The 27,696-nt window shown below is 40.7% G+C and overlaps 1 protein-coding gene across 2 annotated transcripts in view; it reads left to right on the forward strand.

Moving 5' to 3' along the window:
- Positions 1–1,873: 1,873 nt before the first annotated feature.
- bicc1a (BicC family RNA binding protein 1a) overlaps positions 1,874–27,696 on the forward strand; it is a 58,506-nt gene continuing 32,683 nt past the window's right edge. For both annotated transcript variants that reach the window (XM_030070929.1, XM_030070930.1), the window contains exons 1-2: positions 1,874–2,309; positions 21,154–21,200. In XM_030070929.1, the coding sequence (XP_029926789.1) occupies positions 2,117–2,309; positions 21,154–21,200 (240 nt within the window). In that variant the 5' untranslated portion in view covers positions 1,874–2,116. The remainder of the gene's footprint in view (positions 2,310–21,153; positions 21,201–27,696) is intronic.

The following is a 27,696-nucleotide window of genomic DNA, read 5'->3' on the forward strand; positions in this document are numbered from 1 at the left end:
AACTCTGATAACACACCAGAAGAAATAACTATTTTAAAATTATTTTATGCACCACCCTAGTTCTGTGATGTTTAATGTTTGGTGGGGCATATGCAGGGCCATGAATTCTTTAGTCCAAAAGATAACAAACTATACTTAGTTTACAATTGAGGACAAAAGTGTTTTTATTTTCATATTCTGGGTCAACAAGCTCTCAACCCACCTGAACTCATTAAGTTCATTTTAGACTGAATTCTGGGCTCAGATAATGATAATTAATGTGTAGTGAAGATCTACACAGTCTATCTTAGACTTGCTCACAGGAAGAAAAAAAACAAAAAAACACCCCCACTTACATCTATAATACATGTCATATTATTATTACAAACAATTTGGTGGTTGGGCAGTGCTATTTTGATTTGACTGATTGCTTCTTACCGAGCTCAAAGCTGGCCTCAGCTGGGCATTATTATATATTCATACACTTAGTGTTGCCTCTAGTCAGTTTGTGAGATACATGGCAGCTCCCACCGTTAACTCAGATTCAAAATTGCTCAGATTCAAAATTTTCAGAAACATCATCTTTCTGTCTGCCTGGCTGGAGACACACAGGGACACACACAGGCCACAGTGTGTGTTAATTTGGACATTGCAATATTGTGATACTGCAATACACTGAAAAATGATCCTGAAGGATGCTGTTTCTCGGCAAACACTTTATTTGAAGGGGTGTTCACAAGACTGACATAACACTGTCACGACAGCTGTCAAACACAATTAATGGATATTTATGACAGGTTGTAGTGCCTTGGCTAATCTTTAGTTGTCATAAACACAAAATGCCAAGCATCAGCTTTTCATTGAAAGTAACAAAAGCCACCAGTTATGACAGTTGTCATAACCTTGGCTAAAGTCATGTTGTCATGACAGAAAATGTCCTAGGCAATGTCAACTTTGCAGGGAAAGTGACACAACTGACCAAATGACACTTTATGACAACAGTCATAAATATTCGTAAATGGTCACGACAGCCACCATGACATGGTAATCACAGTGCTATGTCAGTCTTGTGAACACCCTTTCAAATAAAGTGTTACCGTTTCTTTTTACTGAAAGACCCTCTATCAAACCACAGCACCCAATCAGGCCATTAATCACAACACGCCGTCATAAATCATTTCATGGCCACAGCCTGTGACTATGTTCAGACTAAATTAAAACAATTTGCCACAGGAACTTATAGTGTGTCAATGGTGACTTGATTTATAGTGACCTTCTCATACCTCATGGTAGGCTATTACTGTTCCTGTAATGACTTTAACTGGGGAGCTGTACAGTGTCCTTTCTTTCTTTGGATCCATTTAACCTTTTGGATCTTTCACTTTTTTTTGCTTTTGCACACACTTGTTTTGATTTCTCCCTCCTGCATTGCTTCCCTTTCAACACCCACAGGATGCAGAGTGTTTCCTCAATTGACCACTAAATTAGTCATATGGGGCCCTTATTGTAAACTATGTAAAAATACCTATCTATGTATCTATAATTTATTCAAGTGTTTCTCAGTTACTAAGTAATGAGTTTATTGTGACTTTATCATGCATTATGGTATTTTTTCTCTTAGGGTTTTGCCATATATAATATTTCAAATTTCTGCTATTATATCCTTGTATTTATTGCAACAGGAGCATTAACAGTGTAAAGCCATCCACAACAAACGCACAAACTGACTGCTATGAATGTATGAGGAATATAAAAGTTTGGTGTGCTCAGGCACCCAGGGGGAGGTAGTTGCACAGAAAACCGTGTTTGGGAGGAGTCCTGCCTCTCTGCTGGATGACACGTGAAACTTTCTCGAGGAGTTGGTTGGTAAACTTACTTTCTGTGCGGCGCTGTGAGGACGAGGCGAAGAACCTATAGCGTGTGGACCAGCGCTGCTTATTTTTAGAAGTCTGCTTAATGGGGGAAAACGGAGGAGCTTGAAGAAACTGCAGAGGAAGGTCTCGACTGCGCTGCGATGAGTTCCGAAATCACCGCGAAGTGACGGAATAAAAGTTACGAGTTTAACAACACTTTGCTGCAGCTCAACACAACTTAGAGTAAAACGAAGTGGCCACTGGAGACGTTGCTGCGCAGCGCAATGGCTGCCCAGTGCGACACTTTAAGCGGATACTTGCAGCAGTCGGACCAGGGCTCCAACAGTGAGCGCAGCACCGACTCTCCTGTGCCCGGATCCGAGGAGGATTTGAGTGGACCCCATCCGCTGCCAGACCCGGAGTGGACAGAGGAGAGGTTTCGAGTGGACCGTAAGAAGTTGGAAGTCATGTTGTTAGGTAAAAAAAATAAAAAATAAAAACACAAAAATTCAAGTTAAAGAAAAAAACTCATAATGATAAAAGTAAATAGAGCCATTATGGTTATCAAACAATAGGAAAATGTTTTGTTTTTGGTATTTGATTTTTTTTTTTAACCTTTTTTCCACGTTTCAACTCAACTCATGAAATTTATTTTTATAGCTCGGCCGTGTTTTCCCAACTATGCAGCCTCTGTAATGTAGAGCTGTTAAGTTACATTTTGAAACGTTAATTTTTCCTCGGTTTTTTCCGTTTTACTTTTGTTAAATTTCAATTTCCTGACTACCTGCTGGCACGGAGAGCAGACTTTGATGTCATGCGCGTGACCCGGATCTCGATCCGAGCCAATTAAGCCAGAACCAATTAGCCAGTCCAATTAGGCTGCTTTATAGGCTGCAGAAAAGGTGGGCTCAGTGGACATGTATGTCGACTTTAAACTAAAGTTCAAATAGAGGCTTGACAAGGTCAGAGACATGATGAGCAGCAACCATGTGCATTACTGATGTACTTTTATCATGGAGGCAGTAACACATCTCGGCCTAAGGAAGTCGCTGCCCTGAACTTTCATGTCTTGTGGTTTTGTAGCAACCTGAAATTGGATAATTGACATGAAAAATATAGTTCTCTTTTACTTAAAGGTAGTCTGCAAAGAGAATCAGCTGCACTGAAGTAAAAAGTTTATACACTTTGCCTAACATAGATAGATAGATAGATAGATAGATAGATAGATAGATCAAATGTGGAAAAAGAACTTAACAAATGTAAAGCAGTTGTTAGTCAGTGACATTTGGCCTCAAACAATGATACAGTTAGTATACTAGTTAAAAAAATAATAATAATAATAATAATGCACACATGTGCCCTTTAAGACAAAGAATCAGAGTCTTTGTAATTTAAGAAAGTCAGTAATTTCTTGTACACAATCAGTGTTTCTCCTACATGTCTTGATTTATTTACATGCTGTTACTGCATGTTTGGAGGTTGTAATTAAAGCAATAAAAGTAATTCACCTATTTCTCCTCTCATGATGTGCTGGTGACAGTGAACAGTTAAAGGAGTGATGTCACTTTTAACACGAGGCCAGGCCATCTCCATCGAGAGGTCCCTTGAAACACAGAAGTTGAGGTCACATTTCAAATATTTCAAAACAGGAGTGTGGAGGATTGTTGTGTTATGTAAGTGGGCTGGATTCTTTATCAATTCCATTAGACGACACCAAGTCGCCATCAGCTGGAGCAGCTGCCAAACGAGACCGAGGAGGAACATAAACAATGAGGCGTGATGACAACACGCAGGATATCAAATGTTCAGACATTTCTACTTTGTGATTAGAAAGATGTAGACCATGTTTTGTGACTGAGACTTGTTGAAAGGGTGTCTCCCTGAGTGCCTATGTGAAGATAACCCCCAGAGGTGTGTGGGTTGGGTGCTTTGCTCATCAGTGACCACTTAACTAGAGTTCAGTTGTTCAAAATACTTGGGCTTTAGTAGATGTGTGCTAGTTTTAGAGAAATCCTCAGCAAGCAGCTGGTTTCAAAATCACTTTATCCTTTGTGGCACACGCACTCACACATGCACATACGTAGTTCCCCTTGAGCGTGTCCTGGTCGTAGGCCCACTGCTGCCTTGCTGCTCGGTACATTCCTCAAAGCTCCATGTCATCCCTGCCTCTTCCAGGAAAACAACTTAACCAGAGACCGGCCCTAAAACCAAGTCTCCCGGACATACCATGCGCCACGTCACTCGTTGTGTCTGGGTGTTTGTGTGAGCGCACGCGCGAACTTGCTTATGTTTATGCCCTATCCGGTTTACTGCGCCTCCGCAGTTTAGTTTTGTCTCCTCAACAGTTTGTTAGTTTGGTCTCTCTTCTCTGAAACATCTTGTTTCCTGATTCTTGCATTGTGGCATCATGGCAGACATTGCTCACATTTCATTTTAACTGGAGTGTGGAACAGAAGTTGCTGCTGTGTCCCACTGTCTCCTGGTCTTTGTGGTCGGTCGTAGGTTCAGACCCCACAGTCTCAACTGTGAAACGATTTTAACCTTTGACCTCTAGCCTTCAAGAAGAATCCAGGATGTGTCTGATTGCATCCTGTGTGGCTTATAAGGCATTCTCAACACGTCTTTCTGTGCAAAAGCTGCAATCACACTCCAGATTTCTCTTGTCCTGGTGTCAATTTACTGTAGTCATACATTTTTTTTTATTCTAATCCCTTCTTTAGTTCTCGTGCTGTGGGATACAATTGACATATCAATGAGTGTTCTTTTCTTTTAGTCTCCATCAGTTGGCGTCATGGCTGTATAACATCTGGCTGTGTTTTGATTGGATAAGACCTAGATTTTGACGTGGGACTTCATGTTCTGAAGGCCAGAGTTTGGCCCATGATGAAATCATTTTATGGGAACTCTAGTGTATTTTTACTCTGTGTTTTATTGTCTGTGACGGTATCTCTGGCTTCTCTTTCTTGGAAAATTAAGTGTGCTGGGCTCTCGGCAAAGGTCCATGGGGCGCATCATGCTGAGATCTCTTTTGAAACCCACCACACCATACCTGCTTTTGCCAAATTGAGGTTGAATGTATGAACTAGCTTGCATTTTGTGAGCAGGAGTGAACACCTGTCCCAGAATTGTTGAATATCCAACATGTCAGGATTACAGTTTATTTATTCTAAGACAGACAAAAACTTTGTAAACTAGTTTTTGTAAAGTGTCAGATTACTTGTCTTTCAATGGGTTGAAACAGCGTTTACATCTGCCTTCTTAATATTCATTATTTCAGTAAGAAGATGAAATACATACATTTTGTATGTTCTTTATGAAGGACCAAATTTGGCATAAAAAAATTAAATCAAATTGTAAATGCAAAAAGAAAATGGAAAATAAATGGATGAATTAATAACTAAAAACACAAAAAAGGGCATAAAAACATTTAATACAAATGGGATAATTCTATAAATTTATTGAAGACAGAAATAAATGAATCAATATAGACATAAACTGTCGACTAAAGATGCTAATAGTCACTCATTTTTTGCTGCATGGATTTAAGTCGGGGTTTGCTGTATTAGTATTATTAGTGTGTCACTCAAATCATTATGGATTGTACCCATTGTTCTTGACCCATGACTGGTTGATCACTTTCGATTGCTTTTGCCTTGTGTCACTGTTTACATTGTTTACATGTGAAATTAACTCGCTGGCTAACGAATATGAGTACAAATGATGACTCAGTCCAGGCAAATAACAGCTTTACATGGAAAACCAAGCTGTAAGTAATGTCTTGCATGGTTTTCTGCTTGATGGCGTGGAGTCACTTGGTGAGAATTTGATCTGTTGAGCTGCTACTGTGAATACACAGATTGCCCTTTTGTTGGAACTGACAATTTGGAAGAAGTTGTTCACTGACTCGGTGTGGTCTGCCGCCTCACGGAGCAGCAAATTGATCGTCTCTATGCTGCCATTTTCTCCCTCTGGAGACTGAACATGGTCTTTTGAACATTTTCTGCAAGAAGTGGCTAAATCTTCACTGACAGTGCAGGTTTGATTACTGCTCCTGAATCTTAAAATATTCAGGAGTACCTGCGGAGCCCTCAGAGTAGCCCATACTGCAGGGAAAAGTCTGGACGTAGGAATGATTTTTTTTAGTCATTTATTTCTTCATTAGTTCAAATATTTATGCAGTTATTGAATTTTATTGATTTATCCGTCTGTTTCCTCTTTTCTCTTTGCTACTACTCAGTAATTTGTTAATAGCTGTGGCAGACTTGATGCTCCGTTGCGATTCTACTTAGAAATAGAGTGTGGATAGCCAACCTGAGCCCGTTGGGACCTGATGGGTCGGGCCGGGTTCGGACAAAAAATTTCACATAATGTTGGGACTCAGGTCAGATTAGGTCCCGTTGGCATTATTTTAGTGAAACTCTAGTGTAAAATAAATAAAAAGATGAACCCACTGTCTGCTCATTTGGGGCAACTTCCTGTATAGTGCTGGAGTTTACATGATGACACTGAAAGCAACACGTAGGCTTTTTCAGGCGGTAAATGTAACTTCACAACAAAGGACAAGCAAAATCTCAGGCTGGGGTCAGTTCGGATGCACAAAAAAAAAAAAAAAAAAAAACAATGCCGGTCAGGTTCGGGTCGGGCTCAGTTATTGCGCTCCCATCTGGGTTCGGGTTTGGACAAAAATATGTGGCCCGGTCCTCTCTTTACTTTGAAACCAGGCAAATCAAATCCCCTGTATGGAATAAATAGATCTGCATGTGTCTAAAGGCTAAAGCCTAGCTTTAACACACTGGCCTTTAATTGTGAATTTGAAGTCTCCTCCTCCAATTCAACAGCTGGCTGAAGACACAGGGTACAGGGATAGGGTCAGGGTGTGGGACCAGATTGGTGATGAGGGTACAATTTATGACCCGGAGACAGTCTGTGACCATTAGCGATGTCATGAGTGACTCCTCAGTGTATCACCTCCGCCCCACATTAGAAGGAAAATCACCTCTTACGCACTCATTCTACCTTTTTATTTGGATTAGACATATTTCACTCCCACGTTCTGGCACAATTAGTATGAGAGGAAAATGGAAATTATTCATCGCTTAGCAATTATAGATTTACAGTCCTCCTACTGCCAGGGTTGAGGTTCCTTGGCTTAGATCAGTAAAGTGACAAGAAAATCTTGCCCTGACAGCCCTCAGGGTTTAGAGTTCTACTGTTGGCACCGTAGAATAGAATTCCCAGTTCTATGGCTGGGAGACTTTGGCACTGGCAAAAAAGCCTGAAGGATAGTTTAATGTGTACGGAGAACAATAAAAGAACATTTGTGCCTTTTTAACATTCATTATGAGGTTAAGAGACCGGTGTGGGAAAGTAGTAACATTTTCTCCAAAGTTTATTATCCAAACTGAGTGTCTATTAGTTTTCCATGGATTTTACCACACATTACTGAGGTATTCTATTGTAAATTTGTCAATCAGAAGAAGTGTGGTGCCAGCTCTCCCTGCTCTCACTCCTATTAGTTGTCAGTTGTTTGTGTTTGAGGACGAAGCCTCTTGGTGGACCACTGTGTGCACACATCCTAACAACATGTTTGCTGAGTAACTGCTACAACAACCTACAATTAGGCTAAGTGAATCATTTTCTTCATTGAACTAATTTGTTTTCCTGCTTCTAAACCACAGACTATTATTGGGTAGCGTTGTCTCAGAACGGAAGAAAACTGTCGTCGAGCGCATGGCAACGAGCAAGTATGCAAATTTCACAGAGGTTTTACGAGTATTTGTCAGCGTATGGGATTCATGTTTTCTGTAAAACAATCTAGACCTCAATATCCTTGGGTGTGCAGGTTGCTGATACTAAGGGTTTATGTTTGAATCAAATGAAACATTTTCTCACACACAACTTGATTTGTTGGCAAGAGATTTTGCACAGCACCAAAAAAAAATTTTTTTTTAATTTTTAATCTGAAACACCTTTTCTTCCAAGGAAAAGAATAAAAAGCCCCTCTAGCAAAAAATGCAGTTACAATATTTTTGAATGCTTTTTGTTCATCATTGTCCAGCCCTTTTACAAAGAGAATATCTCCCTGGCTTCTCTACCCACATAAAGGGAGTGTGTGTGAGGGGCCCATCCTCCTCTCTCTCCTCTTTCTCCTCTTCCTCCTGGGTGCTGAGTAAGACCCTCAGACAGGAAGTGAGTGTCTTATGGGGAATGTGCTGCAGGCTTTCCTTCTTGCTCTCTCCTTCTCCCTCTCTCTCTTGTTCTCCCCCTCTGTTGCTCCCTCTCGAGCATTAAAACACTGCTCTGTTGTTCCAGTTTCCAGCAGATCCACTGCAGTTGGAGTTTCCCTGGTCTTCATCCTCTCACTACAACTCGATCCCCACTCCAGGGCCTACTAACCATTCCAAACAAAAGAATAGTTGAATACGTTCTGATTAAACATCAGAAATATTTATGGCTGCACAGGTAATAGTTGATAATCCTATATCGGAATTTTATGTTTCCCCGTCTAATACTTGGATAATTCACGGTATTGAAATGTTTCAATAACCTTGAATGTCCCTCTGTGGTATATCAACCTCTGCTCCATACAATCTAACCCTTGAATGTGCAACGTGGTCCCCTGTGACCAGAATGAAAGTTAAGATTGGAAAGCAGACAAGTGGGGTGGAAAATGATGGATAGGCCAACATTTGAAAGGAAAATCCTTTTCCCAGGTCCTAAAGTGAAAATGTTGTTTCAGTTCCTTAAAGTGGATTGGCGTCTGTCATTTGGAGAGACTTGGGTTTTAAACCAGATGACAGCCAACAAGTACATATTCCATACAAAGTTTGCATTAGGATCTACAAGTCAGAGTTGTGAAGTATTACAATTTTAATTTTGTAATTGAGGACCACGGTAAAAGAAAGACAGTAGGAGTAAGAAAACGACATGAAAGACTGTTGTACACTAAGGAATTGCAGTTTTAGCCGTTCTGCTATGTGCCTTTACATGCTTGGTCACCATATCAAAAATCTCTTGTGTGTAAATATCTGGAGAAAGTACCAATAGTCATCCCAAAAATATTATCACAATATCAATATCAAGGTCACATTTGATTTTTGCCTGTATGGCCGAACCCTATTTTCTAGCTGCTGCTACTTTGAGAAATAGTGCACTGGGGAAAGTAAGTGGAAAAAAGTACAAATAAAATGTTTGTTCTGGAGCAGAAGTGCAGGAAATTATTTTCTTTGCTGAACCAAGACACAATCTTGATGTAGGTGGAATCATAACATTTAGTGAAGAAATAAGTATTATTATTTTTATCATCATAATGCAGCCCATTGCAATAATGCAAATAAATAAGCACACCACAAGTGGCTAAAATATGCACAGCTGTAATTTTTGAGCATGCCTGACCCTGTTGTTGTATGGCCTGTCTGCTCCAGCATGACTCCTGCTCTGTACATTTTGCAACACTTGACTTTAATAAGTGATCCCAGTAATGCAGGGTGGTTAGCAGTATGACACGCATTCACACATCAGAACACTGTGTGACTGAAATCATTTATCTTATTTCAGTGTTAAATTCTGTTTTACATAGGCCCACGCTTTGTACTTTTGGTGCCTTCTCCTTCCTCTCACTTTCTTTTTCACTTTTACAGATTTGACTGAAACATGCTGATACAATTAAACAATTCTATTCAGCTTTGCTTACGCGTTGAATTCCTTCATCCGGGGCATGATGAAGCTTTCAGGAGCTCTAATATAATTGAACTGCAGTTGGTGGAAAAACCTGTGCTTCATTACTCAAGAAAATAAAACCAGGAGTCTTATTTCAACAGTCGGACTAGAGCTGGAGTTCTCTGACCCATTTCTCTGCTCCTGGAACTGTAAATGGGCTGAAATGAATACCTGTTTTTCTACTTCCCTCAAAGCTCTTTTTCTTCAGCCCTTTTCAAAGTGCAGATTTACATTCTGTCTGGTTTGCGGTTGCTATTTTAGAAATGTTTTTCGGGGAGGGGGGGCACCCCCTACTTATCTTGCACGCGTGCGCACTGGCCATGCACACACACATACAGACACACATGCACTCGCCCATACACCCTCCCCAGCCCTTACCACTCCTCCCCACACCCCCACCCCAAGAGCTTTGAGTGTTTATCTTTGGAGAACCTCGGTTTTTGGTTTGTTGTTCTCCGTCTTCATCTGCCTTTTCTCTGCTTGCCCTGATTGGAGAGAATGTGCTTTTAGGAGAGTACCTTTTGGATCGGGTCCTCGCCATTGCTAGAATATTCTCCACTTGGATAAAGGAGAGGGAGAAATAAAGAAAATCTCATTTCACTTAGGTTGAGGGCAGTCATTTCAGGAAAGATCCTAATTGAATTACGCTTGTTTCCTATGAGCAGTTATGCATAACTATACTTGATTGGATGTATTGTACAGATTACTCCGAGCTTGACTGCTTCGGTGCAGTAATCGGGGAAAGAATTATGATTGTTGGATACTGGTCGGTTTCTTCGCATGCTGAAAGTTGGACAGTGATGTGGTTGAGGTGTTGATGAATGCAGAATGTGAATGATTTCCCAAGAGTTTAAGCAATGTTTGTGGTGCAACCCGCCATCCGTTCTCTGAGACTGACTCCCTGTGCTCCGTGGGGGATCCCGCATAGTAGATACCAGGTACCAGGAATGTACAGCCGTTGGGTAATCACTCTTCCAGACTTGGCAGCATTTGCACAAGTAAGAAGAGAATGGTTAAGATACCCAAACATTTCACTAGAAACAGCTTGATGCTATTCTTGTTGTATTTCCTGCTGCTAATCTTAGTGCAGAGATGCCAAAAAAGTCAACTCTGGTTATAAGCAATGTGTTAAAAATCCCTGACAATGTGTAAAAGCCTCTGTTTGTGTGAGCTTGTAATGGCCTTGGTGTTTATAGACAGTGAAACAGTTGTAAGCAATCGAATGTACTACTACTTTTTTTTTTTCGTTGTGTGCATTAGCTCGAGGACCATCTCATCCTCGTGACCTCAGGGTCAGTGAGTCTAGTCCCTCTGGCAGGCTTTCGTCTTTTTCTGCCGGAAAGCAACATCTGGCACTTAGTTTATTTATTTGATATCATAGTTGCCTGGCAACCCCACAAGTGTTGAAGAGTGGAGAGGAGAGGGGAGAGCAGCAGTTTTGTGTGTGTTGAGTGCATAGGGTGGTTGGTGCTGTGGACAGAAACACACTGACAGGTGTTCGAAGTTGGTGTGAGATAATGGTTTCGAAACACCTGGCATTAAAGGAAGCCTCAACCAAAAATCAAATGCTGCAACACCTCACTGGTCCTTTTGTTGTGAACCGTAGAGCATTGTCATTGACCATACTGGGGCAAATGGGTGTTAGGGATTAAATAACATCAAAAACTGCAAAAAAAAAAAAAAAAAAAAAAAAAAAAAAAAAAAGCTTTTTGATCCCAGCTACATTGTGCCACATGTGCTCACAGTGGTTGTGATCAGGGCAGGACTGAATGAACAGTAAATGATCATACGGCATGTTATTCCACTTGTTTAGCATAATATTTACAACATGTATATACTTTCTTGACATCAGTATTTCATCACTGTAATAAATTTGTCCACATTATTATTCCTAAAAGCTGCAGCACTGCTGTGTTTTGATGGCTTGAATTTCGGCTGAGTGAAACGGTCTCTCCAACAGAAAATAGTCCCACAGTTATCAGTTCTGTAGTTTATGGATTGTAAGACTTTGTTGGTGGCAGAAACAGAGCATTATAAGGTGGGTGTTTAAACCAAAAATTCAAATGTGAAATTTTGGTTATATGTTGTGAAATCTTTAGTACCCCTGCATGATTTGCAAAATGGTTTCTAGCAATGTAAAATGTGGTTAGATTGTAGTAAATGGGCCAAACATTCAGAATCACTGGTATGGTCCTTTAATTGCCCTATTTCAGACATCTCACAATACAACTGAAATGGCAAAAAAACAAATCTCACACGCATAATAGGACAATAAGTCATGGCCGTCTGTCTGAGCATGCTGTTAATAATCCTTTTTAACACAGAGAAAAAGAAGCAATGTGAAAAGTTCAGGATTCTCCTCTGTTGGTGTTTATTGAAGGTCAGGGTAAGCAGACGATTCGTCTGGCTGTAGCTACACACTTCCAGTCCTTACTCGGCGAGTAGATATCAGCGTTGTCTCAGAGAAGCGGTTGAAGTGTTTCTCAGGAACTTGAGTCTTTTGCTTGGATGCCAGGTTGTGCGAAAGGCGGCCAAAGCAGCACACAAAGAGACTAAAGTGTTGGCTTTTTGTCTGTTCTCATTTAGATCCCAGCTCTGCCTCTGCCAACTGCTTGTCAGCTGCAAGGTGATACACTTGTAGAAACATCCCGTCTTTGAAGTGGGGCGTTGAGGCGTGATTGATGAGAATAAGCACGTCATTGAAGAACAAACATCATGGATTGGAATTGATTTTACTGACGGCATCATTCCCTTTTTTGTCCAGCTTTTGGATCCAGATTTTACAGTTGGTCATTGCAATTTGTGTGTATGTCAGAGCAAGACAAACATGTCTGATTATCAGCTGTTAATAATAACCAGACATTTTGCTAAAAGATGATGATAAAGCCGTGAAATTAAATTTGATTGTGCCTGTTGTCCAAGTGGAAGAAAATCAGCCCTCAGAAAATGTTATCATCACAATTTTAAATTAAAAGTTGAACTCACGTGAGACTGTAGGAACTTAGAAATTAATGTTTGATCATTTCCTTTTTTTAATTCAAGTATAATTTAATTCATAGTTATTCATAATTGTTAAATTCTCTGGACGTTTATTTGACATTTCGTTTCAATGATGTCATTTTGGACAGTCAGATTTGTTACATACAATATCCTAATGTCTCCATTGCATATCCTTGTCACAAGTATTTGATAACATCCAAGATATCAATATTGGATTTTTTCTTTGTTTTGTTTGTTTGTTTGTTTGTTTGTTTGTTTGTTTGTTTTGTTTTGTTTTAATCCCAAATATTGGCATCTTCATCAGCCCACAAAATCCAGTATGTGTCTGGCTCTAATAATTACAAATTTTTCTTGTTAATTATGAGGCCCAGACAAACAATCCTGCATAAGTCAGGCCCATGCACACATAAATGTGCCGTGCAGTTTACATGCATGTGTGAATGAGCATGAGTGCATACCCAGCGTGTGTGTGGTTGCGTGTGTTTTCTTATGGCTCCCTGAGGCCTCCTCATTAGTTCCATGTTTAATCAGCTGAGTGCTGCTTTGCTCCAAACCATAGAGCTCAGCGATGAGAGGGAGCGAGGCTGTAGTGAAAGCAACATCCTGCTGTCCTGCTCCAGCCTCTGACTGGGAATTGTAGTTCTTCCAAACCAGTTGTAGTCCTGCAAACCAGACCCGAGGGCCTCACATGTCTGGCTCTAATATTCAGCTCAAGTAACTTACATGTGAGCAAAGGCTGGACAGAGACGTCAGAGACTCGGCTCAGATTGAACGTGGCATTTGTTATGAAATCCTGTGCCGATCGTGTCAGTGGGAAATAGAGGTTGTATAATTTTTGCTCATTTTTAATGCTTGCTCAGCCTTTTTTGTGAATGACCCAAGTTGCACCTTTGGTCCTGACCTTCCCTGTGCTCTCGTCGCTCTTAGTCCTCTCATCATTAGTGTCGGTGCAGAGGGATTTGTCGAAGTAGGATCTGTGGTTTAAAGATCGAGCTCTTGCCTTTGGGTTTCTTTGTGTTTTTCATGATCCGAATAGTCTCTGTGTTCATACAAATCTTTTGATAGGAGTTGGGGCTGAATTATATTGCAATTATTTTTACGGATATTGCGATTTTAGTGGGAATGATCATTTTTGCATCAAATTTTCATTTTCCCTGAAAAAAATAAACTAATAATTATGTGAATTTTGCTATGGTCTGTACCAAACAAACATGCTTTCTTACATCTGGAAAATCCAATTTATAGGCCAGGGCGTCTCTGTAGCACAGAAAATTCATTTATAATGATATTTTGTCACACATTTTCCATTTATCAAAAAATTGCAGCTCTTGTGATTTGGATATTGCACACACACACACGGCATATTGCAATTTTGAAGATATTTCGATCTCTTCGAACTAGATGTGTAAGGTCACCCATTGTCACCTATACTGTTGAGTGGTTTGATTGATTGGGTTGTGCTCAAAAGAATTATTGGATATTGGCTTATGCTGGAGCTGTAAGACATTTGCCCCTTGTTGGAAAGGTCACTGCAATTTGTTAGCCTTAATTTGGCTTTTGTTTAGGTGGTACTCTCTCTCTACTACACTATTCATGTCGGATGCTGAACTGAAGGACTGAAACCTTCCTGGTAATTTTTGATGTCAGAAGTTCATTGCGGTCTTGTTAATATGTGCATCCTTTTTAGTGGTTAATATTTTGCTGGATTTAGGATGTGTATCTGTTGTTTGCTGGATTGTTGTATGTGGAATTGAGCCACAACTGCAGAAATCCAATGCTGTTTACATTCCTGTAGCTTCTTTCCACTCCAAAACAACGGAATATCCCGGAAAGTTGCTCTGTCCACAAAATAATTGATACCAGACACCAATCCCTCTACCAGTGTTGCATCTTCCATGCCTTCCAGAGGAACTTTACGCGCTGTCAGTTCTGCGCATGCAGCAACGGAGATTAGGTGCATTGAAATATTGCCTGGAGAGGATTAGAGGGTTATGCTAATGGGTGTGGATCTGATTAAATGGATCCCTGATGTTTACTTTGCCTAATTAATGGAGACATCAAAGATCATTGCTCATAAATTACTGTCATGTTATTTGCTCTGTATTTTGAAAAACACAAGTGGGCAGTGTTGATTGCAACATGCTCAGAGGTCTTGTGCCGTTATTCTGTTGTGATCCCTTTACAGTCTATTGTGCTGGAAAGGAGGAGCGCTGCATTGTCCTCATATAACCTTGGCCTCCTTCCATTCAAACACGCACCCATATATTTGACCTTCCTAGCAATTCAGCAAAGACTTCTGCCTGATACGAATTGCTGCTGTGCAACATTAAAACAACACTTGGCTGGCCTAAGAATGCTAAAACTGCCACTAGCCTATATAAAATTAAGTCCAGATCTCAAATAAAACAAAAGGTTTCATTCACACAGTAGCAGATCTGAAGCTCAAGGATACATGGCTGGGTGTTACATATCACACAATGCAGACCAGCCACGTGGGATAGCAGTGCTGGCCTCCACCCTGCGATATAATGTACCCCAGAGCTCACGGGGCACCCTGCTGCTCCCTCCCGTGTCTCTGCTCCGGGTTCTCCCACGGCCGGTCTGCACGCCATGCATCTGCCAACAGGATGTTTTGCTCTCAGCACATGGCCCGTGTGTTTTCACTCATGTTCTGTAACAGTTTCTTTTTAGCCCCCAGTATTCACATACCGAAAATGTTGCCACATTCTTTGTGTTGGTTTTTTTGATTGATTGACTTACACTAGAATATTTGGTTGTTCTTTCTTGAAGTTTTCTGAATTATTTTGTCTGATCTCACTTGTCCTAGATGTTGTCATGATGGTTTAATATCTGAAAATTTGATGCTGCTTATAATACCATAGCAAACAAGAAATGCGTTCCCACATTTCAGTCGTACAGCTTTGTAGTAATTTTAGTACTGAGGTCTTGATATGCTGGATTTTTGCTGGTTCTGTAAGTAAAATGGTTCCATATTTCACTCCTGGAACTATTTTATCAACCAGTTTTGGTGGACTGGGATTCAGTTCAAGTTGGAGCAAACTGCTTGAGGTTGTTGCCATGTTGTCAGTCGTTTGACTTTGTTGAATTTTGTGCTGACGGTGTAACACCACTGCCAAGAGCCAGACTACAGCTTTGTCAATTCCAGTCCTCCTCCTTTAAGCTGTTATCTATTGGGGTGTAAAACTGATCTGAAAAAAACAACAACAAACCATTCAATATGGTGTAAAACTGAACCATGAAAAATTAACTATTCAATATTCAATACACCCTACAAAGTACAGTGCTGCAAACACATCTTCTGTATGAGAGCCGTCTAACCACACACTTAACTGATGAATAAATGAATATACTCAACTTATATGTTTGTTTTGAATAGACTAAGTAGACTTTTGGCTTTGAGCAAATATTTGTTAATTTCATATTGTTATACCAAAAGTCTGAATGGAAAAAAAGTTCTCTTTGCAAATAAGACAAAATACAGAGAACATTGAAAATAGCAGTTTCTTTTTTTTTCTCCCTAATGTACAAAACCAGCCAAACCAAAATTAAAATCTTGACCCAAATACTGTTATTGAACTGTTACACCCCTAGAATGTAACCACCAGTATGTTTCAAGTATGTTTCTAGGCAATACATTCAGTACGCCACCATTTTGCTGCTTTTGTTTTTTGGCTTCTGCTGCAATTTCTAGCAAGAGATCAAGGGACCTTCAGTTTTGAATTTGGATTTCTCTCTTTCTCTAATTTCATTACAGGGACACTGAGCTAGGCTTTTGACTTTGTCTATATGTACATCGTTTATTTGGTTTGGGTTTATTTGTGCTAGTTATGAAGTCCAACAACTAGTAATACAGACACAATGGCAAAAGTAGGCGGGTTGTTTAAGTTGGATATGCCCTCTACAGGTGTGTGTGCTGAAATGAAATTTCAACTTGTTGGACACATTGGTTGGTTGGCGAACTTTCATAAAAATAAACACTGAATTCAGTTTTTTAATGATGTTTTAAATAGTTTTTACATTTCATTTACTGTATTATTCCTGCTTATCTGCCCAGTTGGTGGTGGCTGTCGTTTGATTGTTAACACTATATGGACAAAAGGATGGGGCCACCTAGACATTACAGCTACAGGAGAGCATTTGTGAGGTCAAACACTGATGTTGGACCAGAGGGCCTGGCTCTCAATCTCCGTTCTAGTTGATCCCAAAGGTGTTGGATGGGGTTGAGGTCAGGGCTCTGTGCGGGCCAGTCAAGTTCTTCCACACCAAACTCAGCCACTCATGCCTTTATGGAGCTGCTTTGTGCACTGGGGCTAAGTCATGCTGGAACAGAAAAGGGCCTTCCCCAAACTGTTTCCACAAATTTGGAAGCATAGACTTCCCATTAAGATTTCCCTTCACTGGAACTAAGGGGCCCAGGCCGACCCCAGAAAAACAAGCCTATAGCATTATCCCTCCTCCACCAAACTTTACAGTTCGCACAATGTAGTCAGGCAGGTTACGTTCTCCTGGCATTCGCCAAACCCAGACCCGTCTATCAGACTGCCAGATAGAGAAGCGTGATTGGTCACTCCACAGACAGTTTACACCTCTCCAGAGTCCAGCAGCGGTGTGCTTTACACTGCTCCATCTGACATTTGGCATTGTGTTTGGTGATATAAGGCCATGGAAACCCATGCCATGAAGCTCCCGGCTCACAGTTTTTGTGTTAATGCCAGAGGAGGTTTGGAGCTCTGCAGTTATTGAGTCAGCAGAGCGTCGGCCACTTTTACGCACTATGAGCCTCAGCACTCGGTGACCCCGCTCTGTAACTTTACGTGGCTGCCACTTGGTGGCTTAGTTGCTGTGGTTCTTAAACACTTCCACTTTGCAATAATACTACTAACAGCTGATGGTGGAATATCTAGGAGGGAAGAAATTTCACAGACTGACTTGTTGTAATGGTGGCATCATATTACATTACTATTACAGTAGCATGCTGGAATTCAGTGAGCTCTTTTGAACGAGCCATTCTTTCACAAATGTTTGTAAAGGCAGACTAGATGGCTAGGTGCTTGATTTCATACATCTCTGGCAATGGGACTGAATGTAACACCTGAACTGAGTGATTACGAGCTGTGTCCCAATTTTGTCCATATAGTGTGTGTCTGATTTTTGCACATTTCTGTAAAGCAAATGATGAAGCTGTGCGTCTCTTTGTGTGATAACATCCTCATGACTGCAGCAGTGTTGATTTATTTTACTTTTTTTCCCCTTTCCTCATATTAATTTCATGCTCATTCCAGTAAATGTTATTCTTCCTCACTCTGCCTAATAATAGGGCTTCATTATATGGCCAGTGACTTTGCAAGCCAATGACAGTTCAAATGATATGTATGATATATGGTAAGCGGAATTGAGAGTTCAAAGGCATACATTATTTACTGTGGGGAATATTTTTGGGTAATTGTAGTCCTAAAGCTCCCATGCATTTGGCATGTTTGTCATTAGCATTTTAATCGTGCTGTCTTGTGCCATGTTTTTTTCTGTCTGTTTTTGAATCACAACTGGCAAAGACATTTCTCAGAGTGATGACATTTTTTGCAGCTGATATAAAAATACTGACAAAGAGAGACAGCAATTAATTTAGAGTATAAGACAATGTGTATTAATTTCTTTTATTCCATTTTTTTTATTGCCCATGTCCTCATATATCTAAATATGTGAATCAGTACTGAAATAATCCAGTATGTCCATAAAAATGACATACAAGAAGAACAAGTTGTTAGGTACATGGCAGAATGTGTTAGATATTGCTGTAGCACTTTAAGTTGTGGTTGTTTTGGTTCCTAGAGGAAACTGCAGGAACAAGGGCTTTCGTAATCACTGATAACTCCAGGCCACCCAAGAGCTCTAAACTTCAGTCAGAATTGCTCATTCCACTCAAAGCTGGAAGATCTCAAACCTAAATATCGGATGTAAACAATCCCATGTAGTATCATCATGATGAGGCAAACGTGCATGTGCACAAAGAACATAGATTTTTTTTAGCCTCTAATCCAACCCTTATTTATCAAGTAAAATTGGACAGTTTGTGAAATTTCCTCCAGATCAGTGTTGTTGATGCTAGATGCCTGTTAATGTCGTGATCCTCACTGACCCCATGCAGGGCAGCCTTATCCTATCTAGGTTTGTCTCCCTTTTTGCTCTAAATTAAGTGTTCCTTTTGATGACATCTTATTTTGTTGGACACAGAACACACAAGCTACTTGATCAAATGTAGTGTGAGCACTTATGTCTGGTTACACAAAAAGTAATTTTCATTGACAGCTCTTTGTTTCATTAAAGAAGGTGCTGAAAAAAATGTGAATGATTTCATGATAACTCATGACAGTTGAGTCCTTGGTTATAGAGGGACCCTCAAGATATCTTTAAATCTTGGGTGATATTTTGAATGATAGTGTGTTTAAAGTCTTAAATGAATCCGTGCAGTGGGTTATAGGGGATAAGGATGATAGAGGGTCGGTATTTGGAGGATAGAGTCATTCCCATCATTGTTTTATGCAAATGAACTGACTGTTTCCTTAAAGTAATGCTACTATACTAGCATTTTCACCACAGTTTCCATCTGTTTCTAATAGAAAACCCTCTTCGGTTTTCTTTTTCTCTGTGTTCTTTTGAGTGATGAGCCAATGCGAACTCAGAATAAATCCATTTTTAATGTAATGGGGGCGGACTGTTTAGTGTGGAGGCATTTTGTCTGAAATTTACTGGTTCAGCCAGAGCAAGCCAGCGCTCATGTCAGACAGCTGTGGACTGGCCTTGTTTACAGTCGAGTCTATATAAGTGCAAACATGTGCTAAATACTAGTGATGTACGCATTACTGCGTTGCCAAGGGCAATGATGATATGATTTGGTTGAAAAAGAAACCGTGTTTGGCGAGGGTCATTCATCTGCTTTGTTGGTGTGTTGATACATGGTGTTGACGGGTAAAGTCATAACAAGTCCTTTCACACCCATGTTTCCCATGGTGGTCATCATCCCAGAGTGTGAGCATTGCAGGCAGACTATGTTATTTGGTTTTCTCTTCAATGAGAGCAACTGTCTTTACTTGTTTACATAAGTTTAACATTGAATGAATCAAAACAAGAAATAATAATTAAAAAAAACAATGTTCTTTACTGTCCTGCAGAGGTCGAATTTCTCCAGAAAAGCTAACTTTTAAGGAATTGAAATTCAGCGTTTTTATTACTGTATTTTTGACAGTTTACACTGAGAATGGAAGGAATTGGTTTGGATCTACTGCTTCACTCTGGCAGCAGAGTGAAAAAGGCAATGTCAACTGTCAACTAACAGTTAAAAAAAGCACTGATAAGATGATTCTGGACTATATCAACCTGTGCGTGTCTTTGCAGCCCAAAGCATCCCTGTTTCTCTAAACTCTGACAAGTATTCTGCTGATATGAGGAATGTTATCCATGTCTACTTCCCTGTGCGGTCACCAAAAAACATTATTTTGCAGCATTTTTATATCAGTTTAAGCCAACATTAATGTTTCCACCCACCAATTAAAGCTCATTAATCACTCTTAAATTTGATATATCTCGGAGATTTATTCTGAAATAAATATGTTGTTCCCCTGCAGTTGAAACATAGCAGGACTTTGGATCCACTTAATCATAACATCATTCTTGTCATTACACCAAGGCCAATATTTATGACTGCATAACCCACACTAACTCCGCTGCTGCTCCTGACCCAGATTTGCACAGACAGCAGCAAATCCATCTTGAGAACACTGCCTGAAATGCATCATTACCCTCCCCATCCTCACCGTCCCAAATGACAGATAAACATGAGAATTCTCCTTGGAGAGCAGATATGCATTTTGCATCAACAGAGCTGCCGCAATCTGAAGGACTTGCAGATGTGTTGGTGAGACTAAAGACTTGACTTGTCTTGGTGGTGGGCCAACTGTCCTTATTGAGGTTACTGTATCAGATGAGAGAGTTTCTTGGTCTTCTATCATCTGCTTGGAAAAATACTTAAAAACAGCAAGGTTCTCCTCAATGCTGTTTTCTGTAGAGATCTCTTTTTGTGCAACTCCGGTATTTCTTAAGGTCCCTAAGGCTTTCATACTGACAGACTAATTTCAAAAGTGTAAAAGCCTTTTTTAGGAGTGAAAAATGACTCCACTTGACCCTACTGTGGCGCAGTATGTGTTGCACCATTAACAGCTACTGAAAGATGCCCAAATATTTTCGCTGAATCCATCAATTTGTTGCACGGAAGCCATATCCAATCATTGGGATTATATATAACGACTTGGAACACTTTACCCCCAGATCTGAAAATGGGTAATATCAGTAGCTGTGCCAAGCACAATACTTTAAGAAATGGTGATCCACCAAGAACACCGGTCTAAGTGAAGATACCCTAACATTTCTAGGACACTTAATAACCCGAGTGTGATTTGGCTCTGTTCAATTTACACTGTGTATTCAACATTGAGTGGCTCCGTGTGGTTTTATGAATTATATTTCTCTCTCTCTCTCTCTCTCTCTCTCTCTCTCTCTCTTTCTCTCTCCCTCTCTCTCACTGTAGCTGCCTCTGAGGGGAGAGTCAACGGTGGGGAGGATTTCTTTCAGAAGGTGAGTGTGTAGTCTGCACTTGGATTATGTTTGCATTGTCTTTGGTTTATACTGAACCCCTCTGAGGTAAGGCAGCAGATGTCAGGTGCTCCTCCAGTCAGTCCTCATTGCAAATCAAAACAAAGGAAAGCAATGGAACAGTACTGATGTTCAATCACTCCAGGGCTCTGATCCCACAACACAGCTGACACAGCAGTTTCCCCCCCTCCTTTCTTTAGCTTAGAGTGTATTTAATGGTCCAGTGGAAATCTTATGTGCAGTTACACCTTATTGTTTTTTTAGAGAAAGACCCTTGATCTGGCAAGCACTGACACATGGAGTTTTCTTGATTAGGCTCAACCGGTCTCTAGTCTCATAATCTGCAGCAGAACAAGGATTTGCAGACATGGAGGGTTTGCCTATGTGTTGTGAAATGGACTTTAAAAGTGTTCAATATGGGGATTTTAAATTAGATTTTTATAATGGTGGTCATTTATCAAAGCAGCGTGGAGCTATCTTGTCCTAAAGGGGCACTGACTTTATGGTTTAATCAAGTGGTGCCCCGAGTCTACTCTGGAAATTGTGAGTCAGGTACAGCCCTAGCCTGTGTAAAATGTCTTAACTGGTAAACTAATTGATCTGGTCTGCTGTATTTGCTTAATTTAGTGGTGTGTGTGTGTGTGTGTGTGTGTTGGGGGAAGTTCTCATTTGATCTTGTACTCATATTGTTAGATTGACAATTTACATAAAATATCCCAAATCCGAGTTCCTTTTGCTTTCATTCTTGGCATGATAAATGAAAGCCAAGTTATTGGAATTAATCAAGACAAGACATCTGCTTTTCTTTTGTTTGTTTGTCATGTGATCAAAGACCTTTTCATTGCTCTTGTGAGTCATGATTGAATTTGTGATCCATTATTATAGGCACCCTGTTAATAATGGGTAACTCCCCAAGTGTGAGTTCATTTGTTCCTACTTAAAATTGGCTTTCCTGAATATGTTGAGGTCCCTCTATACTATGTTAATGGGCTGTAATGAACTAAATGATGGACAGTGGTTTGTTTTAGCATTCCTCTTTTGTCTATTTTCCGTGTCTGGTTTTGGAGGTTAGGAAGCTGAGTCAAAGAGGGAGGCAATTTAACTGTCCCCGAAGCAGTTTTCAAAAACCAAATAATGCAAACCAGGCGCCATAAGATTCCCTCCATGGAATTTTAACATGAAATCTAGATAAACTTTGCCCCTGCCTCCTGCTTCATTTTGGGGAAATAGTGGTGTTTAGTGCTCAAGATGTAGCTCATTCCACAGAGCTAATCTGACAAAATTTGGTTATTAATTAGTTGGCTTTACCACTTATGAATCTTAAAGGCTCTGGCTTGGATACTTTCACAGCTCTTTCAACGGATGATGGTTACTTGAGGTTAAATCGTCAATAATTAGAAATTAGTGTGCGGCTGTTTGGGTTGGCAGGCCGGGAAGGACCCGCAGGAGGAGCACTGAAGTCATGTTTTCATTGTACAATTTCTGTTTGGATAACTCTGTATAGTTTCCCTCTGATAGCGTGATCACCCTACATGCCCAATTGAAGTCAGGAAAATAAACATTGCATCGGGATCTGGATCTGTATTGTTGAAATAAAATAGATGAGGTGTGTGAATTACCTTGAAGCTGATGAAAATGGAAACTCTTAGTTAGACCACTTCCTGCCCTACCATTACACCCATGTGCCACACACACTTTAGTGAGACTAATTTATTACGTGGATAGCAAGTTATCCATTCCCTTGCTGAAATAAGGCAGTCCAAGGTCATTTGTAAACACATTCTTAGTAGACTTGAATAATAAAATTTCACAGTTGCCTCAGCATTGCTTCATGTTGATGTACAGAGTTCAGCAGCAGAGGACCTCTGTGGTTGATCAGCCCCTCTTAGTCACCGTCTGTCAGACTTCCTTTGATTCCACAGCAGTATTTGGTAATAGAGAGCAGGCGGTCCACCCTACTAGTTTAGGACTGTATTTATTCAATGGAAAAGTAGGGAAGATTGCTGACAAATTGGGACCACGGAAGAGTGCCACAGCCGGGAAACGAACCGTGTGCGAATCCCTTCAGCTCACATTGGGGAATCTCATTCTTCCTCCATGTCCCTCTCTGTCCTCCATTTTTCCATCTGTTTTACTCTCTAGTCTCTGATTCACATTTTTTTTTTCTCTTTTTCCCCTCCTGCTACTCCATCCTTTCTTCTATTCCCTCCTGCTGTTTTCCTTTTGTTTCCTCCTTGTGGCCAATTAAATTGTTGATGTACCATGGCTATCAGGCTGGTGCAACAAAGGGACTTTTCTGCATGTGGAGTACTCGTTTCATAATAAAAGCGTCCACCATTGAACATTTTAGCATACTTCTGTGCAGTGAAACTTTTGGACCGTGAGCTGTTAGAGTGTCACAGCATGGCACAGACCATTAAACCTTTTGGAGAGCTGTGGGAAAGTTGAGCCGCACGACTGCTGAAGAGCCCAAGCTGGATTGGTTGAGCTGTTGGCTCAACCAGACCAGCTTCTCTAAGCTTGGAGTGGATTTGAGTGGAAGTTGAGAGATGCCTTTGAGCCCCTGGCCAGTTCATCTCTCATCCCCCTTCCAATTTCGCCTTCCCAGGAGTTGTGGGATGCCAGGCATGATATACAAGTGCCACTGCACTCAGATCTCACGCCAGGCTTAATCCATTTCCATAGATTTGTAGAGCTGGAGTGTGTTGTAGTTCTGCACTGAAATAGGGCAAATAGGAAAACTCAAGGCGGCCATGATGTGTGGCTGGCAGAAAATCATGAGATGTTGAAATGAGAACGCTATTATGAATTCCAGCACAACAAAATATATAAACAAATGTTTGCTGGTCGTATCTTTAAGCCAACTTAAAATAGTTTCTGGTGCCTCATCCCTTGCAAGACATTTCCCCTTGATGTTTTTCAACAGTAGGATGTTTTTATAAAAGTGCCCTCTTTGTAATGGGGGTTACTCTTTCAGAACCATGCATATGTTTAGCTTAGCACTAAGTTAGAGGTCTTACCCCCAAATGTAATGGGGCTTGTGGTCCGAGTTAGCACTTGAATTGTTAACATGCGCTCAGTTAAGACTGCAGAGTCTCGTGGGGATGCTCCGGCTTAGGCTGTCAGCGTCAAGCTCTGCCTTTTCTTCGCAGTCAAGTCTCTTCTAACTCTGCTTACGACCCCTCTACACCCCCACAACAACCCTTTCTGTCCCCCTCCCAAACACACGTAGATACACACACACACACACATTCCAGCTGAATCAACAGCTGCACCATTGCAGTACAGGGCAGGAAGCAGGACTTGCTCCAGCCATGTTGATTACTGGTGTGCCACACATACACACATACAGACGCACACACAGACTTACACACACAGTCACGTGTGTCGAGCATATGTGCCGTTTTCATGACATTGCCTTAATGATATCCTGTTTAATTTGATTTACAGCTCCGCACATGTCTACCTGCACCAGCAAAAGAAACCTCTGAGACCAAATCGTCATCTCAAGGCCGAGCCATGAAAGCAAACACCATCATTTCCACATATATATGTATTTATTCCTTTCAAAAAGGGTGTGGTGGCAGAGAGAAGAAAGGCTAGAACATTAAATGTATAGGTAACCCAATTTGTGCAAATATCTTGACCCATTTGAGAGGTATTTGCTGGCCCCTTCATAAAAATAAACGCTATCCACCCTTTAAAATTGTGTGTGGTCTGTCAGAAATCACTCCCATCTGCAGGGCCCTGCCAAGAACAGCAATGCTGGACAGGAAACAAGTTCCTCTGAACAAGACCCTATAGAGAAAAAGTCCATAGGGCAAAAGGAATGAAATAGGCCTTAAAGTTTGGGCATTTTTTAGAAAATATGATTGCATTTACCTCTATCAACATACGCTTGTCATTTTCATCTGAAGCGCCATTGTTTCACCTGACAGTAATGGGTTTCTCTTCTGCTTCGTATTAACTGTATTTCCACATACACTACCTGCTAGGATAGGAATGGAGGAAAGGACATTTCCTGAAGGCATCCAGCAAGATACACATACATGCATACATGTATGCAGTGTAAAATTTCTTTTGCCATGATGAAGTTCTTGTTGTATTTAGGTGAACACCTTACTGACACAAGCAGAGTCCTCTGCAAAAATGAAGGAGAAAGACAGAAAGAATCAAAGCAATATTTCAGCATTATCAGGATTAGAATGGCCTACAGACTTGACTTTATCAATAGTTCACCTGATGGAGCCAACATGTGACTTTTGTTAGAGGGGGGGAAAAAATGCATTTACCCACAGGGGTCAGTATGATACAGTATATTGTGCTTGTTCATATGGTCCACTGTAGAAAAAAAAAAAAAATGAAGGAGACAGGAGGGCAACATGCAGGAGATTAGTCACCCTTGTCTAGGGCACATATAAACTCAGAAAAACAGAACATATCAGATTCTGGGTAGTATAAATTTCATTGTGTGAAAAGCAATCCTGTGTTAATAGACTTGTAATTTTATTTCAGTCTTTGTAATATTACTGTTCACAGTGATATACTGTAATATTACGGTTCACAGTAATATTACCAGTGAACATGAGAAGTGATGTGAAAGGGAACCAATTTTATGTTCATTGTGCACGAAAATATGACAGTTCCTTTTGCTTCTGTGTTTCACTGGGAAGAAACTGGGAGTGAGCACAGCACCACAGCCAAGAGATTTCATGAGAATAACTGCTTGGAAAGCTCGTTCTCTGCCATTAGAGAATGGCCAAAGACCGGCAGCAGGGGCCAAGAGCTTAAGAGAGAGAGGGAAAAATGTAACTCACCATCAACAAGACACATTTGTATAACAAATGTGTTTTGCAATGATTTTTTGGCGTGCAACGGTCTGTTTTTGGTTGGAACGCAGAATCCCATTTTCTACAAGGGCTAACTAACTTTTGCTTTTTTTAGGAAAAGTTCCTAACTTTCCATTTTGCTATATTGCAAGCCTGAAAACAAAACAGTCTCCCAGCTGGATTTGATAAGATCAGTGCTGTTGCTCTGAGTAAAATTTACTGTTTCTGCCTTAAAGTGTTTTTAAAGTTATTTTATCTTGGTTTGCTAATGGCAGTGAGGTGGTCTAGGCCTCTGCGCTGGTACTCGTCTAGGTTGTCCATATTAATGTGATTATAGCATGTTGTAGAAAATCAGTGAGGCTTGAAGAGGCTTCCACTCAACCATCATGGACTCCGGTGTGTAGCTGCCGAATGAGAGCGACTTTTGAAACCATCTCTCTGCGCTACAGGTGTGTGAGACTGACTGTCAATAGGCTGTCAGAATCTGTTGTGAAGGAGGCTGAACAGAGCAGGCCACTTCCAGAGGGAACATATGGAGGAATTTAAGCATTTGCCTTTGTGATTTATATGCCAGTTCCCACAGGAATACAGGGTGTTGTCCTTGCAGCTTATACTAATGCAAAAGTATTTTAACAGCGCTGAGAAATTCCAAAGCAGTGATAATAATCCCTAACATCTAATTTTTTATAGAGAAAGCTGATTGCACTTAATATAGTCTCCCTTGCATTTGCCTTGGCTCCTTGCATAATGCATTAGACCACCGGTAAAACTGATGCGGCAGTCTCAGCTCATATAATGGGCTGATGCAGTCCTGGGGTGCGAGCTCACGTGGCTGAGGCTGCCAGACCTCCGTTCCTTCTCCGCCGCGAAAACACAAACCCCTGGAACGCATTAAAACAAACAGAGACGACAGGACCTTTAATGAAAACAAGGAAAGTGCAGGATGAGGACAGAGCCGTCAGGAGAGTTTCTCAGCCCTTCTTTTTTTTTTTTCCTTTTTTTCCTTTTTGCGAGGCTCTGACTAACTTGAATAAAGTCTTGCTTGGACATTTTTTCCCTTGTTTTTTTCCACTAACATGAACCACTAGTCATGTCAGGGGTTTCTTACACAGTTGGATGGTCGTGCTGATTCCTAGCTAGGAAGCCAGCCAGGCAAGGTGAGCCCCCCTCGTGGTGACGAGGGGCACAAGGTCATGTATAGTAACAGATTCACCAGATTGGAACTGCTTGATATACTGGACCAGTGCTTCAGTGTCACTTCTTTTTTTTTTTTCTTACTGAACAAAAATACCACTTTCCTATCCATGCATATGCTCCTGGTTATGATGAGTAGACTTGTCATAACGCTCTCACATAGATTGTTGTTGACACTTTTCACATTTTCCAAAGCCAAGTGCACTCGCTAGATTTCTTTTCTTTTTTTTTTTTCTTTTCTTTTTTCAGGGTGTGGGTGTTGAGCAGAAACGATAAAGTGTCTGGAAACATATAAGCTTATTTCAGTAGGTATATTTAAACTGTATTGAAACACATTTCAGCTCCTTTGACTTCTCTGCGTCCCACAGCCTATAAGGCTTTCTTGCCTTTGGTACATTCTTCTCTCCTTTCCATGTGTAAGGCCTTTCTGTATAATTGCTGACGGCTGAGACCTT

The sequence above is a fragment of the Myripristis murdjan genome, chromosome 15, assembly GCF_902150065.1.
Source record: "Myripristis murdjan chromosome 15, fMyrMur1.1, whole genome shotgun sequence".
NCBI lineage: Eukaryota > Metazoa > Chordata > Actinopteri > Holocentriformes > Holocentridae > Myripristis > Myripristis murdjan.